Source organism: Meles meles, chromosome 2, assembly GCF_922984935.1.
Source record: "Meles meles chromosome 2, mMelMel3.1 paternal haplotype, whole genome shotgun sequence".
In the NCBI taxonomy this organism is placed as follows: domain Eukaryota; kingdom Metazoa; phylum Chordata; class Mammalia; order Carnivora; family Mustelidae; genus Meles; species Meles meles.
In genome coordinates, this window is record NC_060067.1 from 8390721 (window position 1) to 8413314 (window position 22594).

Consider the following 22594-nt stretch of genomic DNA (forward strand, 5'->3'; position numbering starts at 1 on the left):
TTTATATATTTATTCATTTGGAAGAGGGAGAGTGCATACTTTAGTGGGGGGAGGAGCAGAGGGAGAAGCAGACACCCTACTGAACATGGAGCCTGATGTGGGGGCTAGAGAGGGTCTCAAATCCCGGAACCCCAGGATCATGACCCAAGCTGAAGTCAGATGTTTAACCAACTGAGCCATTCAGGTGCCCCTACAATTCTCTTTAGGATAAATTCCTACATGCAGTATTTTGGGAATTGACATAATGTCTGTTGACAAGCTTATATCTGAAACAAGTTTTTAAATGTATTTATTTGTATCTGAAGAACTTTACTACAGTTTACTAACTAATCTAGCACCTGTGGTAAACTAATGTCATTTTCTGAGTTCTTTCCAAACTATCCAATTGCCTTTGCAGAGCTTCCACTAGAAAGTCAGAAAATTTATCATAGAAGAGGAAACTACTTCAAATAGTTTTTTATTCAAATAAAGTAAATTTGGGGTGATATCTTAGTGACCTAAAAGAACTTAGAGTACTCTTAGTATACAAGAAGCAATTCTTACTCATTCTGACATGGTATGCCACATTATTTTACCACAAATATCCTGACCAACTATCCTGAGAAGAACATGTACATACATATAATGTATCCTTTGGTGGCAGCTTTGTGGTTCAGTCAGTTAAGTGTCTGCCTTCAGTTCAAGTCATGAGCCCAGGGTCCTGGGATCGAATTCCACATCGGTCGCCCTGCTCAGCGGGGAGTCTGCTTCTCCCTCTCCCTCTGTCCCTCCCGACTTGGGCTCTCTCTCCCTTGCTCTCTCTCTCAGTCAAATAAATAAATAAAATCTTTTAAGAAAAAGTATCCTTTGTTGCGTGAGTGTCTATGCGCCATGTGTGTTCACATATGTATGTGTGTGTATTTTCTAAAGAAAAGGAATCATCCTGGTTATTTAAAAAATAAGTGTGAGTGAGAATTATGAGACACAATAGAAACTCAATAGAAACATTACTGAAGTGCACCTGCTTTTTTTTGCAGTGAAATATATGATCCGATATTGATCACCATTTTGAATTGAAGGGTACATACTGGGCTCCTAAGAGTGGATTGCCTGTAATCTGCACACTCAGAGAAGAACTATGAATTAATTGAGTTTGTTCCAACCACAGTCATAAAGCCCACATTCATACACAGTCCTCATTAATTCTCGGGTTTTGTAACAAAGGTAAGTCATTCTAAAATAAGGAATTATTAATGAGCCAAATCAGAAATCAGTTTGGGGGCAATGGACTTAAGCTTAAGATGAAGGGCTGAGCCAGAAACCTTTCTCTGACAGCAGAAATGGGTAAAAAGAAAGGACTTCACAGAAAGTTGCCTGAGGAGATCAGTGCCAACACACCTTACTTCTCAGGGCTCTCCTTCTGAACCAGACCTGACACAGTGAGCCAGGGCACAGTCAGAGTCCACACAGAGCATTTCAAACACTGCCTCTATGCGGATTATCACAGAAGGGTTGATAAGTGACATTTTAATCCCCTCATATTTTTTTTAAACTTTCAGTTTTCCTGGAGTTTAATGAGACGAGTGGATGCTATTTCAAAGCCACAACTAATAACGACTAGCTACAGATCTAATGAAATCATTTCACTTTCTGCCAGTCAACACACGTTCAGAAGAGATACCCCACAGCACCACATGCTCTGAATCTACCGCAGGAATGATGACTTCACCAAAGGAGGGCTCAGCTTCTTACCCACACTAGGAAGGAGAGCTGTGGTATTCTCCTCTCACTGAAGTCAGTCATCGTTTCTCCGTTGTTCCCCTGCCGCCTCCCTGCCTCGCCTCTGAACCCTGCAGGTGTGAGCTCTGAGTCAAGGATGCTGATGCAATGCCACAGGAAGCTGCCCTGAAGTGGAACAGCCCCAAACAAGGCCTGAAGGAGAGTCTAGGGCTGAATGGACCTGGAGGAGCTCATCTGCCTCAGTGCAGGTCCTCCTCAACTTCCAAGAAAAAGCTGGAAACCAACATAAGCACCTGCATTCTAAAGAAGGAAGTGCATTCGTTCTGCCATGAATTTTCTAGTCTCCAGGGCCAGGTTCTTACAAAAATACAAAGATAAACAGGACACAGTCCTGGTTACTGCAGGCACAGAGCCATGGGAGTCACTTCAAGGCTGTCCCCTCGAGGCTGTCCCTGTAATTCTCACTATTCTGTACCCATCACAGACCTCATCTAGGTCCTCTGTTTTTCCATTCTACACTTCAACATTTGTACGCAGCCATCTTTGACTCCTCCCACACCGCTTCCTTCCTCCGGCTCTTCCTTGTGCTCACACCGTACACCCAGGATGTGAAGCGACAACATCCTTCCAGTCTACTTTCTGCTTTTTTGTCTCACTTTCAACTCCCCCTGTATTTAGAGTCACGTCAGTGGCTTCCAGCCTCATCCCTGCCCAGAGGCTACCAGAGGAACCCCTTTGGAATTTAAGTATGATCACGTGATTCTAGTGCTTGTAACTCTTTGAAAGCTGCCCCTGGCTACAGGATAGAACCCAAATCTCTTCATTTCCTCTGCTGTCTGGACTTTCCGAAAGACGCAGCCTCATCATCACCACCCACAGCCGGGCATCTTTCATTTCGACAGGCATCTAATATTTTCTTTGATGCCTGCATAGTGTTTTAACAGCTCCAAGCTGCCAGAAGACCCCTTCCTAGGATGCTGCTCCATGACTCTCTACTCCTTCTGTGGGCTGGATGATGTTTGTTTGATGGGATGTTTGAAGATGATGTTTGATGGGAGTGTATCCAAGCTTGATGATACGATGGGAGAAGTCATGAAAGAAGTTGGCTGGTCACCTTTATTTTATGACGAGTAAGTAGGAATACTCCAAATTACTCTACTGAATTGCCTCTTTATCCTGTTTTGTATTACAGTGTCTATCATTAAAAATGTTGCAATGGAGACACGAGAGTTATGACTGCAAGGTTCATTCATCCTGCTGGAGGGGATGGCTTAGTGGACAAAACGCCAGCTTTCACCAGCTATGACACTCTGCACCCACAGGTTAATATGCAAGTGGCATTGACTCAGCAGCTCATCTCCTGAATGGAGCTCATTCCACAGTTTACTCATATTGGTGGAGGGTCTTTCAGACTGTGTCTGGGAAAAAAAAACTGTCTATCCTGCTTGAATAATGAGGATTCCTAGAACTGTTACAGACTTAGGATACCCCTCAGTGTCCTGGAAACATGAGATAGAAGTGAATCAAAGGGTCTTCTAATACACTCTTAGCATTGGTACCCTATTCTGGCTAGCTTTCCCTTCTATTTTTTAAAAAATATTTTATTTATTTATTTGTCAGAGAGAGAGAGAGAGAGAGAAAGCACAGGCAGGGGGAAGGGGAAAGGGAGAAACAAGCTCCCCGTTGAGCAAGGAGCCCGATGTGGGACTCGATCCCGGACTTGGAGATCATGACCTGAGCCAAAGGCAGACACCCAACCAACTGAGGCACCCAGGCACCCCTAGCTTGCCCTTCTTTATCACTAGCCTCACACAAAACCAACACAGCCTTCCCTTAAACCATTACTTTCAATTCAACTGTTTAATATTCTTACTATATTTTAGATGTCTATACTAGAATCTTTCATCACCCTGCTCATAATTTCTTAAGCTTATTGTTTCAAATCAAATCAGTTCAGTCAACCACTTTACGACACAAACTGTTCCTGTATGAACAAATCTTTCGCCTTTATGACTTTTTAAACTTACCTTACAATGACAAACTAGGAATGTTAAGTAGTTACAAAAAATAATGCTACCACTATGTGAATCAATCAGAAGCTAGAATGGTTCTTTATAAAATTATATGCTTAAAAATTCATCATCTAAATTTGTATCAATTTGAAGTCCTTGCTCCAGTTGTAATTTCAAAATGAATACAACACACGTTAATCGAGTACTCATTGTGTGTCAGATTTTGTTTGAGGCACTTATATACCACATTAAAAAAACAAAAACAAAACCAAAAACCAGTCCCGTCCCTACTACAATCTAGTGACGGTGATGGACAACCATAAACAGATGTTAAGTGTCATAACCATGGTCCAGGAAAGTTCCCCCAGATTCATTCTCTCTGTGAACTCAGAGTAGTTTTGAGAAGAGACTTGAAGCTTCTTATTTCTAAATGCATAGTTTGACAGAAACTGGTTTTCAAATTTGAGCTTCTAAATTAATCTAAATCCTGAATGTGCAGAGAGATGTTTTAAAAAGGAAGCGATCCATAGTTAAACCTATAAGGACAGGACCATGGGAATTTGAGAAACTGGAGGGGTGAGCTGCATATTAACATATGCTAATTTTATTCATGCCTCAGGATCTTTACACAACGATGTCCTTTTTTGCTTTTTTCTTCTGCAAGGCCATTCCGAGATTTCATCACTGCATTCTTCATTGTCATCCCTCAGACATTATCGATCTTTCTGACACATCACGCACCACTCCTTCTACTCTACCTGACTCCTCGATGGGACTGCTTCCATATATGCTGACATTCTAGTTATGCCAACGATCCAGCCCTCCCTCTTCCAGCTACCTCTGCCATTAGATCACTATCGCCTTCTTTAATACCCACTGCTAATTGAATTTGTTTATTTCCCACACAGGATGCAAGATGTGCTTCATTTTAGTAAGATTTCAGTCCTACTGCCTGGTGATACGGAATTTCTTTTTTATGTTAACTTGCTCCTTCTTTATAATTTCACTGTAATTTACCGATATGGACATATTTTATCCTGAAATTCTCCAGGTGATTAGTAAGGGCAGGAAAATGAGCAATCTTTAGTTATTTCTTATAAGCTCTCAATTTTCTTCCCCCCAATTTCCCATTATCCAAATATTTATTTATTTCTTCAGGACGACTGCAGGGGTCATCTACGGGGCTGTCTTCCAGCATTGAGCATACCTTTGTGTCTAGTGACTGGCATTAGGGCTGGAATACAAGGCCTGTTCACATTACCGTCATTCAAAATGTCCTCCAGCCACCACTGGGAGGGCGTGTGGTGAACTCCGTGGAGTGTGGATCCAGTGTGGCAGTCTACAACAGCAGCCACCTGCCTTGCGCCCTCTGGTGGTGACAGGATGCCCGGACTGGGATGGCCACTAGACAGAACCTCAGTACTGCCTCTGTACCTGCTGGCTTGAGTACCTCCTGTATTATTAATTTGACATAGGCTTGGTCCTTCCCTTCCCTTCCCTTCATTTTCCTTTTTCTTTTCCCATTTTATTTTTTAACACCTCATGTTAAAAAAGGAGCATATGGAAAGGCTACAGGAGACACTGAAGGACGATGACGGGTGGCCATAATGACTGGGACATACAGCTTGCTTTAATCCCATGAGAATGGCAGCAGTGCTTGAGAGAGGATCGCCTTTCTTCCATTTCCCACGACAAGAAAAACACAAGCTGAACGCACATTGAGGGACTTTTGTCTCACTAGAAGAAAATATCCATTCAGTATTGTAACAGAGAAATAGAAACTAAGATCAACTGTGAAATATTCTTTACAAGTTGTTAACATTAGAGTCAAGTAGCGCCTTTTTAAGATAATGTAAATTTCATTCTGTCTAAAGTCTGAGATGAACAACGATGACCCAACGCCCCTTTACTCACCAGATTCTGACTCTGGCATGTGAATCCAAGTGTTTCTAAAAAGAAGTCAGTTTAATTTTGTCTTCTGTGACTATTTCAGTTGCTGTGGCAGTATTTCACTTAAGGTTATCTGGGGTCTGAAAAAGTTTATTGCTTCTCTAAACATCTGTCTTCCTTCTGTCAATCCCATTCAAAAATTTGCATTCAATATCACCTGAATATATAGTTACTCAGAAAAACCGGAAATGTGGTTAGATGTACCAGCTTACTGGGGACTTCCTAAAAAGGAAGTATTTGTATTTTTACTCTATCAGGATACAAATTACTCTACCTGGAGTCATCAGACATATATTCTGAGTTCCAGAGAAGGGCCTATATCAGAGTAAGAAAGTAAACTAAATTTGGTTGAAACTAATTTGAGCTATCATTCTCTTCATCGAACTCAATTTCTTTTGGAACTTCTACTCTTCCTTTACAGTTTGTAACCACCCAGCAATTCAAATGTAAAGTCTAGAAATTACCAATAGTATCTAATTGATAAACAAAATGAAAAAGGCTCTCGTTCCAGCCTTGGGTAAAGCAAGAAGAGTCACAATCACCTTCGATGTAGAAATACTATGTGGCAAGAGAAGAGGTAGAAGTACAGGGTAGAATTATTTTGTATGTTCGAAGATAAAACAAATTATGAAAAATCCTTGATCCCATAAATGAAAACCCAATACTTTTTCTCTGTTCCTCCTTCTCAAGTCCACACTCTTTGACATAGTTTAAGCACTCATAAAACCATAAGCCAGGCCACGTCAATCTCCTGCTCTCAGCCATCCTTGGCTTATATCAAAGTCCTTCCCAAGGTCCTACATGAGCTAGCCCTGGCTATCTTTTCAAGAGCATTTCCTACCTGTCTCCCCATAACTCATTCATGTTTAGAATCAACCATGTCTCTGAAGGAACTAGCAACGTGCATGTTCGTTCTTGTGCTTAATCTGTCATTCCGAAGGCTGTTTGGGTTTTCCATAATGAAGTGACAAATGTTAACGTAGGCACAACGAGCCAGTATAATAATTGCCAAGAGACAGGATCCGGTGGAAGGAAGTTAGTCATAGGTATGCCTAACTCTCCCAAGAAACTGTTTTTACGGACATGTCAGCAATTAGGGCAGGAATTGCTCTGTGGATGACATTTCACCAAATTAACAGCCACCGAAGACTTACCAGCAGCTACTATGATAATATCTGCCAGCTGAGTATGGATCTTCAGTTGTTCCTTGGGAGTATATCTGTGAGTTATGGTCACTGTTGCATCACCTGGAATGGAGAAGAATGTCCATAAATGGTTACTGAGCTATTTCAAAATTTATGAATGCTCCAATTCTAGAGGAGATTCAGTTACGGCCTAAGAGCAGAAAAATCACTTTTAAATTAAGAAAAAAATCTAGAAAAGAAAACCTAGATGACCCAGAATATCATACTCTTCAATTAACCAGCAGAAAATCAACTAAGACCATATGAGAGTATGTGCTGACCATCATAAGAGAACTAAAAGTAAGGTTCTAGAAACACAGCATCGGAAAGTTCTGTATGGATGGGTTAATACGTAAATGCAGGGGATACCCATTGGTCTGATAACAAGGTATATAAACACTGAAAACAGCAAGATAAGGGCACCCAAAATGGGGCACTGTATTGTGGGAGCACAGCTGAGAGAGTAATTCTGCCTCTTGTTTTGAGGGTGTCTAGGAAGGGTTCCTAAAGGAGACAGTATGCTTTTTTTAGGTCTCAAAGTATGAGCAAGGGTATACTAGTTAAGGAAAGAAAGAAAGGGCAAAACAAGCCAACAGAATAACCAGAAAAAAATGGACTAATTTTGAAGTTGTACGTTTAGGAGATGACAAAGAGGTATAAAATAGAACAGGAAGTATTCGTACAGGCTTTAAGGAACTGATGTGTGAATAAGAGAGCTCAGCAGCCTGAGGGGTTTGCAGTGCTTCCAGTGTGAGCCAAGGAAGAGGAGTGAAAGACACGCTGGGAGAGGGAAGTGAAAGAAGAATTCCGGTGAAGACCCAGCTGTGTGAGACAGGGCCTTCTCTCTTCTCCTAGAACATACAAATGCATTTAATGACAAGAACAAAACTCCATGATCTCCATTGTCAGCAAAACTAGAAGACATAATTTCCACAGACTCCAGAAAATATCTGAGCGTTACCCAGGCCTGGCACAGCTAGCATAGACCACACAGGAAGACGGGCCGCAAAGACATGCAGAGAGTGAGCTGGCCGGGAGCGGCTGGTCTCTGAAAATGAGCCCAGAAACATCCTGCGCGAAGGTGGAGGGTTCAGGTCAATCTCTTACCTGTAGCAAAGACAGAAATAAATGCGGAAGAAGCCCTCTTGGATCCAGTCAAGTTCATAGCGGCTGGTAATGGAGACCTCCCATGGAGGAGCCATTTCAGCAGGAAGCAGTCTGAGTCTGTGTAAGCAGTGAAGGAGGGATCCGAGGACGGCCCGCACCTCCTCCCCAACCCCCAGCAGAAGTACCCTGCGAACAGCAGATCTAAGAAACCCAACTCATTCAGTGGTAAGCAACAACAACAAAAAGATTTGACACACAACTAGTAAAAGGATGCCATCTAAAAACCAGCCCAGGAGAATCCGGGGCGCAATGGAGCTGTTCGGATTCTAGTGGTAGTGATGTGACTACATGAGTTTGCCTAAATTCATGGAACTGTACACCCAAAAGAGTGAATTTTACTCTATTTTTAGAGTAAATAAAAGAATGCATTTTAAAAATGGAAAACCCAAGGATTACATGGATCCCTGGGTGTTATATGCAAACAATGAATCATGGAAAACTACAGCAAAAACTAATGATGTACTGTATGGTGACTAACATATCGTAATAAAAAAAATTAGAATGGGAAGGGCAAAGATGAGAAAGTTTGCTGATCACCTACTAAGGACTAGAATCAACAGAAAACATTTAAAGTTGATCAATCAAATAACAGAAGTATAAGAATATTTAGAAGTATAAGGTAAAACATTAAGAGATCATTTTTATTGGCAAATATCAAGTAGGAGACAAAAGAAATGGAATCAGGGAAGGAAAAGAAAGTATTTTCATCATTTTTTTTTTAAATTAGAGTATCAATAGATACCATATGGAGAAAAGAGGAGTAAGAGTACTGTGTAAAGTTAAAACTGTTAGAGTAAAAATAAACCTTCCTAAGTATCAGAAGAACCATACACAAGAAAGAAAAAACTGCAAAAAATGAATAAAAGCCGGGGCGCCTGGGTGGCTCAGTGGGTTAAAGCCTCTGCCTTCAGCTCAGGTCATGATCCCACGGTCCTGGGATCGAGCCCCACATCGGGATCTCTGCTCAGCGGGGAGCCTGCTTCCTCCTCTCTCTGTCTGTCTCTGCCTACTTGTGATCTGTCTGCCAGATAAATAAATAAAATCTTTAAAAAAATGAATAAAAGCCACAAAAACAAATAGAACAGAAAATAATGACAGTTCAGATCTTATATATTTATCATCATAATAAATTTTCCTAAGTTACCTATTTAAAAGAATAATATTTCCAAATTGGCTCACAAAGCAAAAACAAAATCTAATTCTTTACTTAGGTAAGGTATATCTAAAACAAAGCTGTTTGGAAATGTTAAAAATAAAAAATGGGCAAATGTGTAGCAGGGAAATGACAAAAAAGATAATATATTCGTATTGTCAAATAAAGAGAAATTTAGCATTAAATAGGACAAAGAAGTACACACTATAATGCAAAGACATGTTTCAAATGAGCACACAACAATGAAGAATATATAATATAAAAAGAGAAATATAGTTCATGCACAGAAATTACAGGGGCTACAAACTGAAAAAGAAACACATTGTATTTGCTGAATTTAATTCATCTTTCTCAATGCACAACAGATCAAAGATATAGAAAATGTACATAATATAATTAATGTTATGTGCCTGATTATAATATATCACATTTTGAAAGTAGAATATATATATTTTATGTGACCAATGAATATTTTTTTTTAAAGATTTTGTTTATTTATTTGACAGACAGAGATCACAGATAGGCAGAGAGGCAGGCAGAGAGAGAGGAAGGGAAGCAGGCTCCCTGCCAAGCAGAGAGCCCAATGCAGGGCTCGATCCCAGGACCCCGGGATCATGACCTGAGCCAAAGGCAGAGGCTTTAACCCACAGAGCTACCCAGGCACCCCCAATGAATATTTTTTAAGTGGTATGATTTCAGATACAAAGAAAATTTTTAAGTTAATACCAAAAAAAAGCTATGTAAACCTCAAATTTCCTTTGATCATAAATCAATAAAGTTATAATTATTGAAAAAATCAGAAATTACAAGGTTCATCCACTGGAATTTTTTTAAAGCCCTATTTTGAATAATTCTTGGGTTGGGGCACCTGGGCGGTTCAGGCGGTTAAGTGTCTGCCTTCAGCTCAAGTCATGATCCCAGAGTCTTGGGATCAGAGCCCCACATTGGGCTCCCTGCTCAGCAGGAAGCCTGCTTCTCTCTCTCTTTCCCTGCCTTTCTCTCGCAAATAAATAAAATCTTAAAAAATAAATAAATAATAAATAATTCTTGAGTCAGAAAGAAAATACAAAATTAGAGTACAGAATTTCTAGAAACATTTATAATGAAATTACTATATATTAGATCCTGTAAAATAAAGATAAAGCACAGAGGAAAACTCAGAGACCTAAATTATTATATCAATAAAATAAAATAAGAAAATCAATGACTCGACTTAAAAAAGTTAGAGAAACAACAAAAAGGAAACAAAAGAAATTAGAAATTAAGGTGTTTTAAGTAAGTCTAAGACTTGTACTTTTATAAGCAGTGAGAGAATTCAATAAATTACCAAGTAGAAAATATACAGTAATAAATAGCTTTCATATATAACAACACATTAGAAGAAAAAGTGAAAGAGAAGACTCCACTATAATAACAATACAAAAGATAAAATGCATATCTTAAATAAACTTAACATAAATGTGCAAAATCCATCTGATAAAAGAAAAATCTCCAGAACAACACCAAAAGACACAAGACGAAGAAGTCACAGACCTGTATCCCTGAAGCAAATAATACATTCTATGTTAATAAATAAATAAAAACTAATCAATTAATTAATTAAATAAAAAACCATGTTCTTGGATAAAAGACTCTATATCCTAAAGATTAACAATTCCAAGTTCATTACATATTTAATAAAAGTCCAATAAAAACTGGTAGTTGTGCATTTTTTGGGAACAATATAATTTCATCCTAAAGTCAGTAAGGACAAGTAAAAGACAATAACGAGGACAGCTTTGAAAAGGAAGAACAAGGAGAGGCCACGGACCTAGTAGTGCTTGAGAGCAGTCGTATTTCGGTCAATGGTACCACCTTCCGCCGAGCTACCCCGGGCAGAAGTCTGTGAGGCTCCCTTCTGTCTCCTCTCCCCTTCACTTGCTCTACACCGTCAGTAAAGGTCGAGTATGTTTCAAACCACCCCATGGCAAACCTACAAAACATCCTTCCATCTCTCCTTTAGTACAGTCCCCCTATATGTGGAAAGGTCCCCTTAGACTTTAGTGACCCCTGAGAGTGTCCTGCTGCGCGAGAGCCCCCCCAACAAAAATCAAAACCAAACACCCCCCCATCCTTGATGAGTTTTTTTTTTTTTTTTTTAAGATTTTATTTATTTACTAGAGAGTCAGAGATCACAAGTAGGCAGAGAGGCAGGCAGAGAGAAAGAGGGGAAGCAGGCTCCCCACTGAGCAGGGAGCCCAACGTGGGGCTTGATCCCAAGACCCTGGGATCATGACCTGAGCCGAAGGCAGAGGCTTTAACCCACTGAGCCACCCAGGCACCCCTCCTTGATGAGTTTCTGATTATAATGATATCAACCCACCAAGAGGCTTTCAGCCTACAACTCAGGAGACCAAGGGTGATAGCAAAAGAGAGGTAACCCGAGGGAGTTAAAGACAAATGTGTTTAAATCATGCCTCAGTCTCTCAGCCTTTGGCCCTTGCTGCTGAGAACCGTGGTACCTGCTCCTGGGGCTGCGAGCCAGCGAGCCTGAACACTGCTTAGTTAAACTGTGAGAATTCTCGTCATTCCTGTTTTCAGGTCCGGCGCCCTCTTACTTTTATTCCGCGAATCCTCTGGCTTGCTGCCCCTAATCCTAACTCCTCAAATCTTCCCTGGGGTGACCAGTACCGACAAGTCCCAGCACCTACTCAGCAGAGTGATGCATATCTCTGACCCTCAGATGACTTTTTCCCACACTCGGCTTTATCCCCTTATTGTGCATGTGATACCAGCCAGGGCGAGGGCCTAATTTTTCTAACTATCGCACAGACCCAGATAAAAACTTTTAAAAGCAGAGTCTTAAGCAATTTCATGGTACCCGGTGTTTGACATCATGTTTGTAAGATACAGCAAGACTAAAAAACTTAGGACCTATCTCCTGGAATCTGAGAGTTCTGTTAGAACTTAATAATTAACTGCTGGGCTTCTTGCTGTATAGATGTCCACGGTCAATCAAGCAGTGTCTACTGGGAGCTGTCTGAGCAGTTTTCTAGGCTATGATTACACTGTAATTTATGCGAAACTGCAGATTGTGTTAAAGAGTTTTGGCAACTAACACAGAGTGCCAAACTGAGGAAAAAAATATTTGCTACTTAAAAAGATACTAGAACAAACAGCACAATATGCTTCATTTTCAAGTGCATTTTTTTGGCTTAAATGACTCAAAATGAGGAGTTTATTTTTGTTGGACGTTTCTAGGTCATTTCCTGGCTTCACTTATTCGATAATCAAGAAATAATCCCAGAACCATGTTAAGCGACGGAGACAGACAATTCCACATGCTCACGGGAGAAACAATTATGTAAATCGGGATGAGAATACACAGTGTGGTCCGTTCCACATTAAAAGGCGGTATAAGCCACAGGGTCAGCACCAAGCACTACCATCTCTAGCTGAGAACAGTGTAGGAGCAGTTAAAGGTTTTAGGGAAGAAAGATTCTTGATGTGAGTAGAATTTATTTTGCTTCTGCTTCAATCCCCCTATGTTTTTACCATCCATGCCCATCGATAACTATTTCCCATAAAAATGCAAGAAGGACATGTTATTTAGCCCAGTTAGAAACTTCTTCCTCGCAAGAGCCAAGGTCTCACTTTTTGCAACTTTTACCATGATCCTAGATGTGTCTTCAACAGCAGCACAGAACAAGTCTCAACGTCCTTTTCCATGAGGCAAATCTTTAAATACCAGCTTGAACCTGCATTGGTGGATGAAGCAAAATGGCTAATCCAGTAGGGGCTCGACTCTTACACGTAGGCATTTGCCTTGTCGTTTTCTCTGGATAAGAGAAAACGGAGTCATTCCTGATACATTAACTCATACAATGGTCTGGTTTAAAGGCACCTGGTGGCCCAGTCAGTCGAGCATCCAACTCTTGATTTCAGCTCAGGTCACAATCTCAGGGTCAGGAGGCTTGTGTCGGGCTCCGTGCTGGGTGTGGAGCCCACTTAAGAGTCTCACTCTCTCTCTGCCCCTCCCCCTCCCTCTCCCTCTAAAAAAAATAAAAATAAAAATAAAAATAGAGGCAAAACACTGAGAAAATTATAGGCAGGAGAAGTCAGTATTCATCACCAGAGCAGCATCCAGAGGAAAAAAGCGGCCTGAGTTCTGTTTTTGGACAAATGCCTCTAGAGGTCTAAAGACTCTGGACTGGAGTATGTGTTTCTTACCCTCGTCGTAAGCTGTGATCACAGCTTGTAGCACACAACAGAAGAACGAAAACCCCTCTACAGAGAAATTCTCTGTAGCAGCTAAATGGACAGAGCCCATATATACATGGTTACGATGACCCTTATGTAAGAACTTGGGACACGCCGAACATTGTTCTAGCACCTTACACAAAATTATCATACATTTTCCTATCACACAATCTTCACAAGACAACGCAAGAGTGTTTTTTATGAGGTAGATGCTAATAAATTGGACAAACGAGGAACCTGAGGAGACACAAGAAGTCCAGTAATTTGTCCAAAGTCCTACAAACCATCTAAGAGCCCGAATTCAAACTGATTCAGTCTGGCTCTACTCATGGCAAGCCACAGCCTCCGTCCGCATCAGGAAGACAGAAGCAACACTGCCAGGTTCACAGTTATGACATCAGAGCGGGCAACCATGACATCATCACGTCAGCTGGCAGAAGAGCATGGCTGGACAATCGTCCTGCCTCTTTCGGGAAGCCACTGAGGGATCTCAGATGACACCTCTTTTTCCTCTGGGATAAATTCTGCCTTCAGATTCCACCCGGCCTGTACTAGTAGTACTGACAAGAGGCCAGCTAATGACAGAAAACACTGATAAGAGGCCAGTTAATGCCTCTAATACAAAAAGATTTTAGCTTTACTTTTTACCATTTGTAAAATGATCGAGGCCATTTTCCAGATCTTGAGACAGTATGAAACAGTACTGCATTCTCCTGGCTCCTGAATTCCATTTACTGTAAGGTCGCTATTTCTTTTTTTTTTTTTTTATCTCTCTCTCTCTCTCTTTTTTTTTTAAGATTTTATTTATCTATTTGAGCTAGCGAGGGACAGCAAGAGCAAAAGAGGGGGCAGCAACAGAGGGAGCAGAGACGCAGACTCCTCACTGACCAGAGAGCCCGACGTGGGGCTGGATTCCAGGACCCTGCGATGGTGACCTGAGCTGAAGGCAGATGCTTAACCCACTGAGCCACCCAGACGACGCTGTAAGTTTTCTATTTCAACTTCAGTTGTTTTTTTCTAGATTAAATTGCTTAAATAATTTGAGAGAGAGTTACAGAGCACCCAGAGCTAAGCCTCCTTTTCATGGTTAAAATGGGCCAGGCTTTAAATGTGTTATCTGGTCCAGACCTGTTTGGTCTTCAGTTATCTTCCAGACACCCTGGGCGACTAGGTGGATGACAGCTAAGGAATATGGTTTCATTTTGAATTAGTCAAATACCATTTCAAGCTCACTCCTTTTAAACAACCATCTCAAACTACCCTGGAGACAAAGAGTATTAGTGAGGACAAGTCCTCACCACCAGCGTCCCCAGGAATTTTAAAAAATCTGCCCCTTTATTTGGCCAAAAATTATTTAAGTTACAGATTCATTTATTCAACAAAGAGAATATATAATAATACACATATAATAAAATACATCTATAATAAAATTCTATGTAGTAATAAGTGTTATGAAGAAAGGAATGCAGAGTAAGTGAATCCAGAGTAATAGCACTGGTGATACATTGGTAAGGTGGTGGGGGACAGCCCGAGGAGGCGACATTCGGAGAGAAACCCAAAGGAAATCAGAAAAATATTTTATGTAAGTAACTTCACAAAACAACATTCCAGTAAGAAGGAAAACCAAGTCAAAGACCCTGACACACGAGCACGTATGGCGTGTGTTCTAGGGAAGCAAAGGGCAGCTGTGGCTGGAGGGCGGTGACGGAGGGTGAGAACGGTAGTAAGTGAGTAAAAAGACGCAGCCCAGGCCAGCTCCTGTAAGTCTTGCGTATCACGTGAAGGACTCGGGATTTTATTCTGATGTAATGTTGTGCTGAGTATTATGGGAAGCCGCAGGTGATTGAGACCCACCGTGTGGAACACATGGGACAAGGGACAAGGATGGATGCTGAGAAACTGGTTTATAAATTTCATAGTGCTCCAAGGGGAAGACAGTGGCTGTCGACTAGAACCTCTGGGGGAGGTGATCGTGGGTATATTTTAAACAGACTGCTAATGGGTAAGACAAGAGGTGTGAGAGAGTGGTAAAGGGTGGCCTGAACAATGGGGTGAAGTGACAGGGCCACTTCAGAAAACAGGACAGACTACGGGGAGTAAATTAAGCCTGAAGGCTTGCATAAGTAAGTTTGAAGTGCCTATTGGCCATCCAAGTGGACGTGTCAAGTGGACAGTGGTTATATGGGTCTTGACACATAGGAAATACGGAAGGTGTTTAAGGCTATGTGACTAGAAAAGACGGCCTAGGAATGGCTCTGGAATGCCAAGCGAAGCCCTGGGCTTACTCCAATGTTCTGAGCAGTTGTCCTCACCCTGACCACATTAGAATCCTCTATGGAGCATTTTAAAAAATACTGATACTGATACTGATACTGATACTGATACTGATACTAATACTGATACTGATACTGATAGGGCCAACTGGAAGATTCTGAGGTAATTGTTCTGCGCTGGGCTCTGGCAGCCATATTTTTAAAGCCCCACAATGATTTCAGTGGGCAGCCAAAGTCGAGGAGCACTGGTTTAGAAGTTGGGAAGAACAGAATGACCCAGAAACAGAGAATGAGAAGAAACATCTAGTGACATAAAAGATATGCATGCCAGTGGTAGCTTTAATCGGTGCTTAAGCAATAACAGAAATAGCCCCATAGAATGTGGCCATTTCATCAAGTTAAAAAGCCTGTTATGAATATTACTCAGTTCATTACATAGTTTTCTGCTTATAAGAACCCTCAGGAGAAATTATTTTTCAGTCTTAACACCAAAAACCATTTTATTTATCCCGAGCATGTATTTATTTTTAATTCTAAAGACATGTAATTGGACAACCGGTCATTTTTTTACTGTGAAGGAGCTCTCAAAATGAAATTAGTTATCTAATCATAAAGAATAGCTTAGACTCAAACACATTCACCCAACATATATTCAGCACTAGTACATAAAAAGCAATGTGCTTGGCAATGGTCATATATCCGTGAAGATTTAATGATAGGCTTATTTTTTTTTTTTTTTGAATTCTAGGGAGCATTTCTTTTTTTTTTTCTTTCCATTTTATTTATTTTTTCAGCGTAACAGTATTCATTCTTTTTGCACAACACCCAGTGCTCCATGCAAAACGTGCCCTCCCCATTACCCACCACCTGTTCCCCCAACCTCCCAGCCCTGACCCTTCAAAACCCTCAGGTTGTTTTTCAGAGTCCATAGTCTCTTATGGTTCGCCTCCCCTTCCAATTTTTTTTTTTTTTTATAAACATACAATGTATTTTTATCCCCAGGGGTACAGGTCTGTGAATCGCCAGGTTTACACACTTCACAGCACTCACGATAGCACATACCCTCCCCAATGTCCATAGCCCCCTCCCCCTCTCCCAATCCCACCGCCCCCCAGCAACACCCAGTTTGTTTTGTGAGATTAAGAGTCATTTATGGTTTGTCTCCCTCCCAATCCCATCTTGTTTCATTTATTCTTCTCCTATCCCCCTAACCCCCCATGTTGCTTCTCCATGTCCTCATATCAGGGAGATCATATGATAGTTGTCTTTCTCCGATTGACTTATTTCACTAAGCATGATACACTCTAGTTCCATCCACGTCGTCGCAAATGGCATGATTTCATTTCTTTTGATGGCTGCATAGTATTCCATTGTGTATATATACCACATCTTCTTTATCCATTCATCTGTTGATGGACATCTAGGTTCTTTCCATAGTCTGGCTATTGTAGACATTGCTGCTATAAACATTCGGGTACACGTGCCCCTTCGGATCACTATGTTTGTATCTTTAGGGTAAATACCCAGTAGTGCAATTGCTGGGTCATAGGGCAGTTCTATTTTCAACATTTTGAGGAACCTCCATGCTGTTTTCCAGAGTGGTTGCACCAGCTTGCATTCCCACCAACAGTGGAGGAGGGTTCCCCTTTCTCCGCATCCTCGCCAGCATCTGTCATTTCCTGACTTGTTAATTTTAGCCATTCTGACTGGTGTGATGTGGTATCTCATTGTGGTTTTGATTTGTATTTCCCTGATGCCGAGTGACGTGGAGCACTTTTTCATGTGTCTGTTGGCCATCTGGATGTCTTCTTTGCAGAAATGTCTGTTCATGTCCTCTGCCCATTTCTTGATTGGATTGTTTGTTCTTTGGGTGTTGAGTTTGCTAAGTTCCTTATAGATTTTGGATACTAGCCCTTTATCTGATATGTCGTTTGCAAATATCTTCTCCCATTCTGTCAGTTGTCTTTTGGTTTTGTTAACTGTTTCCTTTGCTGTGCAAAAGCTTTGGATCTTGATGAAATCCCAATAGTTCATTTTTGCCCTTGCTTCCCTTGCCTTTGCCGTTGTTCCTAGGAAGATGTTGCTACGGCTGAGGTCGAAGAGGTTGCTGCCTGCATTCTCCTCAAGGATTTTGATGGATTCCTTTCTCACATTGAGGTCCTTCATCCATTTGGAGTCTATTTTCGTGTGTGGTGTAAGGAAGTGGTCCAATTTCATTTTTCTGCATGTGGCTGTCCAATTTTCCCAGCACCATTTATTGAAGAGGCTGTCTTTTTTCCATTGGATATTCTTTCCTGCTTTGTCGAAGATTAGTTGACCATAGAGTTGAGGGTCGATTTCTGGGCTCTCTATTCTGTTCCACTGATCTATGTGTCTGTTTTTGTGCCAGTACCATGCTGTCTTGGTGATGACAGCTTTGTAATAGAGCTTGAAGTCCGGAATTGTGATGCCACCAACTTTGGCTTTCTTTTTCAATATTCCTTTGGCTATTCGAGGTCTTTTCTGGTTCCATATAAATTTTAGGATTATTTTTTCCATTTCTTTGAAAAAAATGGATGGTATTTTGATAGGGATTGCATTAAATGTGTAGATTGCTTTAGGTAGCATAGACAATTTCACAATATTTATTCTTCCAATCCAGGAGCATGGAACATTTTTCCATTTTTTTGTGTCTTCCTCAATTTCTTTCATGAGTACTTTATAATTTTCTATGTATAGATTCTTAGTCTCTTTGGTTAGGTTTATTCCTAGGTATCTTATAGTTTTGGGTACAATTGTAAATGGGATTGACTCCTTAATTTCTCTTTCTTCAGTCTTGTTGTTGGTGTACAGAAATGCAACTGATTTCTGTGCATTGATTTTATATCCTGACACTTTACTGAATTCCTGTACAAGTTCTAGCAGTTTTGGAGTGGAGTCTTTTGGGTTTTCCACATATAGTATCATATCATCTGTGAAGAGTGATAGTTTGACTTCTTCTTTGCCAATTTGGATGCCTTTAATTTCTTTTTGTTGTCTGATTGCTGATGCTAGGACTTCTAGTACTATGTTGAATAGCAGTGGTGATAATGGACATCCCTGCCGTGTTCCTGACCTTAGCAGAAAAGCTTTCAGTTTTTCTCCATTGAGAATGATATTTGCGGTGGGCTTTTCATAGATGGCTTTGATAATACTGAGGTATGTGCCCTCTATCCCTACACTTTGAAGAGTTTTGATCAGAAAGGGATGCTGTACTTTGTCAAATGCTTTTTCAGCATCTATTGAGAGTATCATATGGTTCTTGTTCTTTCTTTTATTAATGTGTTGTATCACATTGATTGATTTGCGGATGTTGAACCAACCCTGCAGCCCTGGAATAAATCCCACTTGATCGTGGTGAATAATCCTTTTAATGTACTGTTGAATCCTATTGGTTAGTATTTTGGCGAGAATTTTTGCGTCTGTGTTCATCAAGGATATTGGTCTGTAGTTCTCTTTTTTGGTGGGATCCTTGTCTGGTTTTGGGATCAAGGTGATGCTGGCCTCATAAAATGAGTTTGGAAGTTTTCCTTCCATTTCTATTTTTTGGAACAGTTTCAGGAGAATAGGAATTAGTTCTTCTTTAAATGTTTGGTAGAATTCCCCTGGGAAGCCGTCTGGCCCTGGGCTTTTGTTTGTTTGGAGATTTTTGATGACTGTTTCAATCTCCTTACTGGTTATGGGTCTGTTCAGGTTTACGATTTCTTCCTGGTTCAGTTGTGGTAGTTTATATGTCTCTAGGAATGCATCCATTTCTTCCAGATTGTCAAATTTGTTGGCGTAGAGTTGCTCATAGTATGTTCTTATAATTGTCTGTATTTCTTTGGTGTTAGTTGTGATCTCTCCTCTTTCATTCATGATTTTATTGATTTGGGTCCTTTCTCTTTTCTTTTTGATGAGTCTGGCCAGGGGTTTATCAATCTTATTGATTCTTTCAAAGAACCAGCTCCTAGTTTCATTGATTTTTTCTATTGTTTTTTTGGTTTCTATTTCATTGATTTCTGCTCTGATCTTTATGATTTCTCTTCTCCTGCTGGGTTTAGGGTTTCTTTCTTGTTCTTTCTCCAGCTCCTTTACATGTAGGGTTAGGTTGTGTACTTGAGACCTTTCTTGTTTCTTGAGAAAGGCTTGTACCGCTATATATTTTCCTCTCAGGACTGCCTTTGCTGTGTCCCACAGATTTTGAACTGTTGTGTTTTCATTATCATTTGTTTCCATGAATTTTTTCAGTTCTTCTTTAATTTCCTGGTTGACCCATTCATTCTTTAGAAGGATGCTGTTTAGTCTCCATGTATTTGGGTTCTTTCCAGCTTTCCTCTTGTGATTGAGTTCTAGCTTCAGAGCATTGTGGTCTGAAAATATGCAGGGAATGATCCCAATCTTTTGATACCAGTTGAGACCTGATTTGTGACCCAGGATGTGATCTATTCTGGAGAAGGTTCCATGTGCACTAGAGAAGAATGTGTATTCTGTTGCTTTGGGATGAAATGTTTTGAATATATCTGTGATGTCCATCTGGTCCAGTGTGTCATTTAAGGCCTTTATTTCCTTGTTGATCTTTTGCTTGGATGATCTGTCCATTTCAGTGAGGGGAGTGTTCAAGTCCCCTACTATTATTGTATTATTATTGATGTGTTTCTTTGATTTTGTTATTAATTGGTTGATATAGTTGGCTGCTCCCACGTTAGGGGCATAGATATTTAAAATTGTTAGATCTTCTTGTTGGACAGACCCTTTGAGTAGGATATAGTGTCCTTCCTCATCTCTTATTATAGTCTTTGGCTTCAAATCTAATTGATCTGATATAAGGATTGCCACCCCAGCTTTCTTCTGATGCCCATTAGCATGGTAAATTGTTTTCCACCCCCTCACTTTCAATCTGGAGGTGTCTTTGCGTCTAAAATGAGTTTCTTGTAGGCAACATATAGATGGGTTTTGTTTTTTTATCCATTCTGATACCCTGTGTCTTTTGATTGGGGCATTTAGCCCATTAACATTCAGGGTAACTATTGAGAGATATGAATTTAGTGCCATTATTAGCCTGTAAGGTGACTGTTACTGTATATTGTCTCTGTACCTTTCTGATCTACTACTTTTAGGCTCTCTCTTTGCTTAGAGGACCCCTTTCAATATTTCCTGGAGAGCTGGTTTGGTGTTTGCAAATTCTTTCAGTTTTTGTTTGTCCTGGAAGCTTTTTATCTCTCCTTCTATTTTCAATGATAGCCTAGCTGGATAGAGTATTCTTGGCTGCATGTTCTTCTCGTTTAGTGCTCTGAATATATCATGCCAGCTCTTTCTGGCCTGCCAGGTCTCTGTGGATAAGTCTGCCACCAATCTAATATTTTTACCATTGTATGTTACAGACTTCTTTTCTCGGGCTGCTTTCAGGATTTTCTCTTTGTCACTAAGACTTGTAAATTTTACTATTAGGTGACGGGGTGTGGACCTATTCTTGTTGACTTTGAGGGGGGTTCTCTGCATCTCCTGGATTTTGATGCTTGTTCCCTTTGCCATATTAGGGAAATTCTCTCCAATGATTCTCTCCAATAGACCTTCTGCTCCCCTCTCTGTTTCTTCTTCTTCTGGAATCCCAATTATTCTAATGTCGTTTCGTCTTATGGTGTCACTTATCTCTCGAATTCTCCCCTCATGGTCCAGTAGCTGTTTGTCCCTCTTTTGCTTGGCTTCCTTATTCTCTGTCATTTGGTCTTCTATATCACTAATTCTTTCTTCTGCCTCATTTATCCTAGCAGTGAGAGCCTCCATTTTTGATTGCACCTCATTAATAGCTTTTTTGATTTCAACTTGGTTAGATTTTAGTTCTTTAATTTCTCCAGAAAGGGTTTTAATATCTCCAGAGAGGGTTTCTCTAATATCTTCCATGCCTTTTTCGAGCCCGGCTAGAATGTTCAGAATCGTCATTCTGAACTCTTGATCTGACATATTACCAATGTCTGTGTTGATTAAGTCCCTAGCCTTCGGTACTGGCTCTTGTTCTTTTGTTTGTGGTGATTTTTTCCGCCTTGTCATTTTGTCCAGATAAGAGGATATGAAGGAGCAAATAAAATACTAAAAGGGTGGCAAAGACCCCAGAAAAATGCGCTGTAACCAAATCAGAAGAGACCCCTAATTGTGGGGGGGAGAAAGGGGATAAAAACAGGTTCTGAAAAAAAAAAGAAAAAAAAAAGGAAAAAAAAGAAAAAAATTTAAAAAATAAAACAAAAAAATATAAAAAAGAAAGAAAAAATATATATATTTAGATGAACTAGTCAAAAAACGTTAAAAAAGAAAAGGGTAAAAGTTTTAAAAAAATTAGCAGAAGAAAAAAGAAAAAAAAATTTGAAAAAAGAAAAAAAAAATTGAAGTAGCCACAAAACTAAAGAATCATGGGGAGAAAGCCATGAGTTCCGTGCTTTGCTTTCTCCTCCTCTGGAATTGCTCTGCTGTCTTAGGAATTGAACCTGCTTTCTCCTTGATAGATGAACTTCGTCCTGGCTGGATATTTTGTTGATCTTCTGGGGGAGGGGCCTGTTGTAGTGACTCTCAAGTGTCTTTGCCCAAGGCGGGATTGCACCGCCCTTACCGGCGGCCGGACTAAGTAATCTGCTCGGGTTCGCTTTTGGGAGCTTCTGTTCCCTGAACGCTTTCCGTAGAGTTCCGGAGGACGGGAATGAAAATGGCGGCCTCCCAGTCTCCGGCCCGGAGGAGCCGAGAGCCTGGGGCCCCACTCCTCAGTGCGCCCCCAGAGGACAGCACCCAATCACTCCCGTATCCCCAGCCTCTAGCCGCGCTCCGAACTCACCCAGCCCGCGACCCGTTCAAGGTAACCCCGAGCTGAGAGTTCAGTCCTCGGCTCTGTCTCTGCAGCCGGCTTCTCCG

The 22594-nt window shown here is 40.7% G+C and overlaps 1 protein-coding gene across 3 annotated transcripts in view; it reads right to left on the reverse strand.

Annotated features, from left to right (window-relative positions):
- The window catches only part of MTHFD2L (methylenetetrahydrofolate dehydrogenase (NADP+ dependent) 2 like), a 143870-nt gene that overhangs the window by 60651 nt on the left and 60625 nt on the right, over positions 1 to 22594 (reverse strand). For all 3 annotated transcript variants that reach the window (XM_045998110.1, XM_045998112.1, XM_045998111.1), the window contains one exon: positions 6836 to 6928. In XM_045998110.1, coding sequence (XP_045854066.1) covers positions 6836 to 6928 — 93 coding nt within the window. The remainder of the gene's footprint in view (positions 1 to 6835; positions 6929 to 22594) is intronic.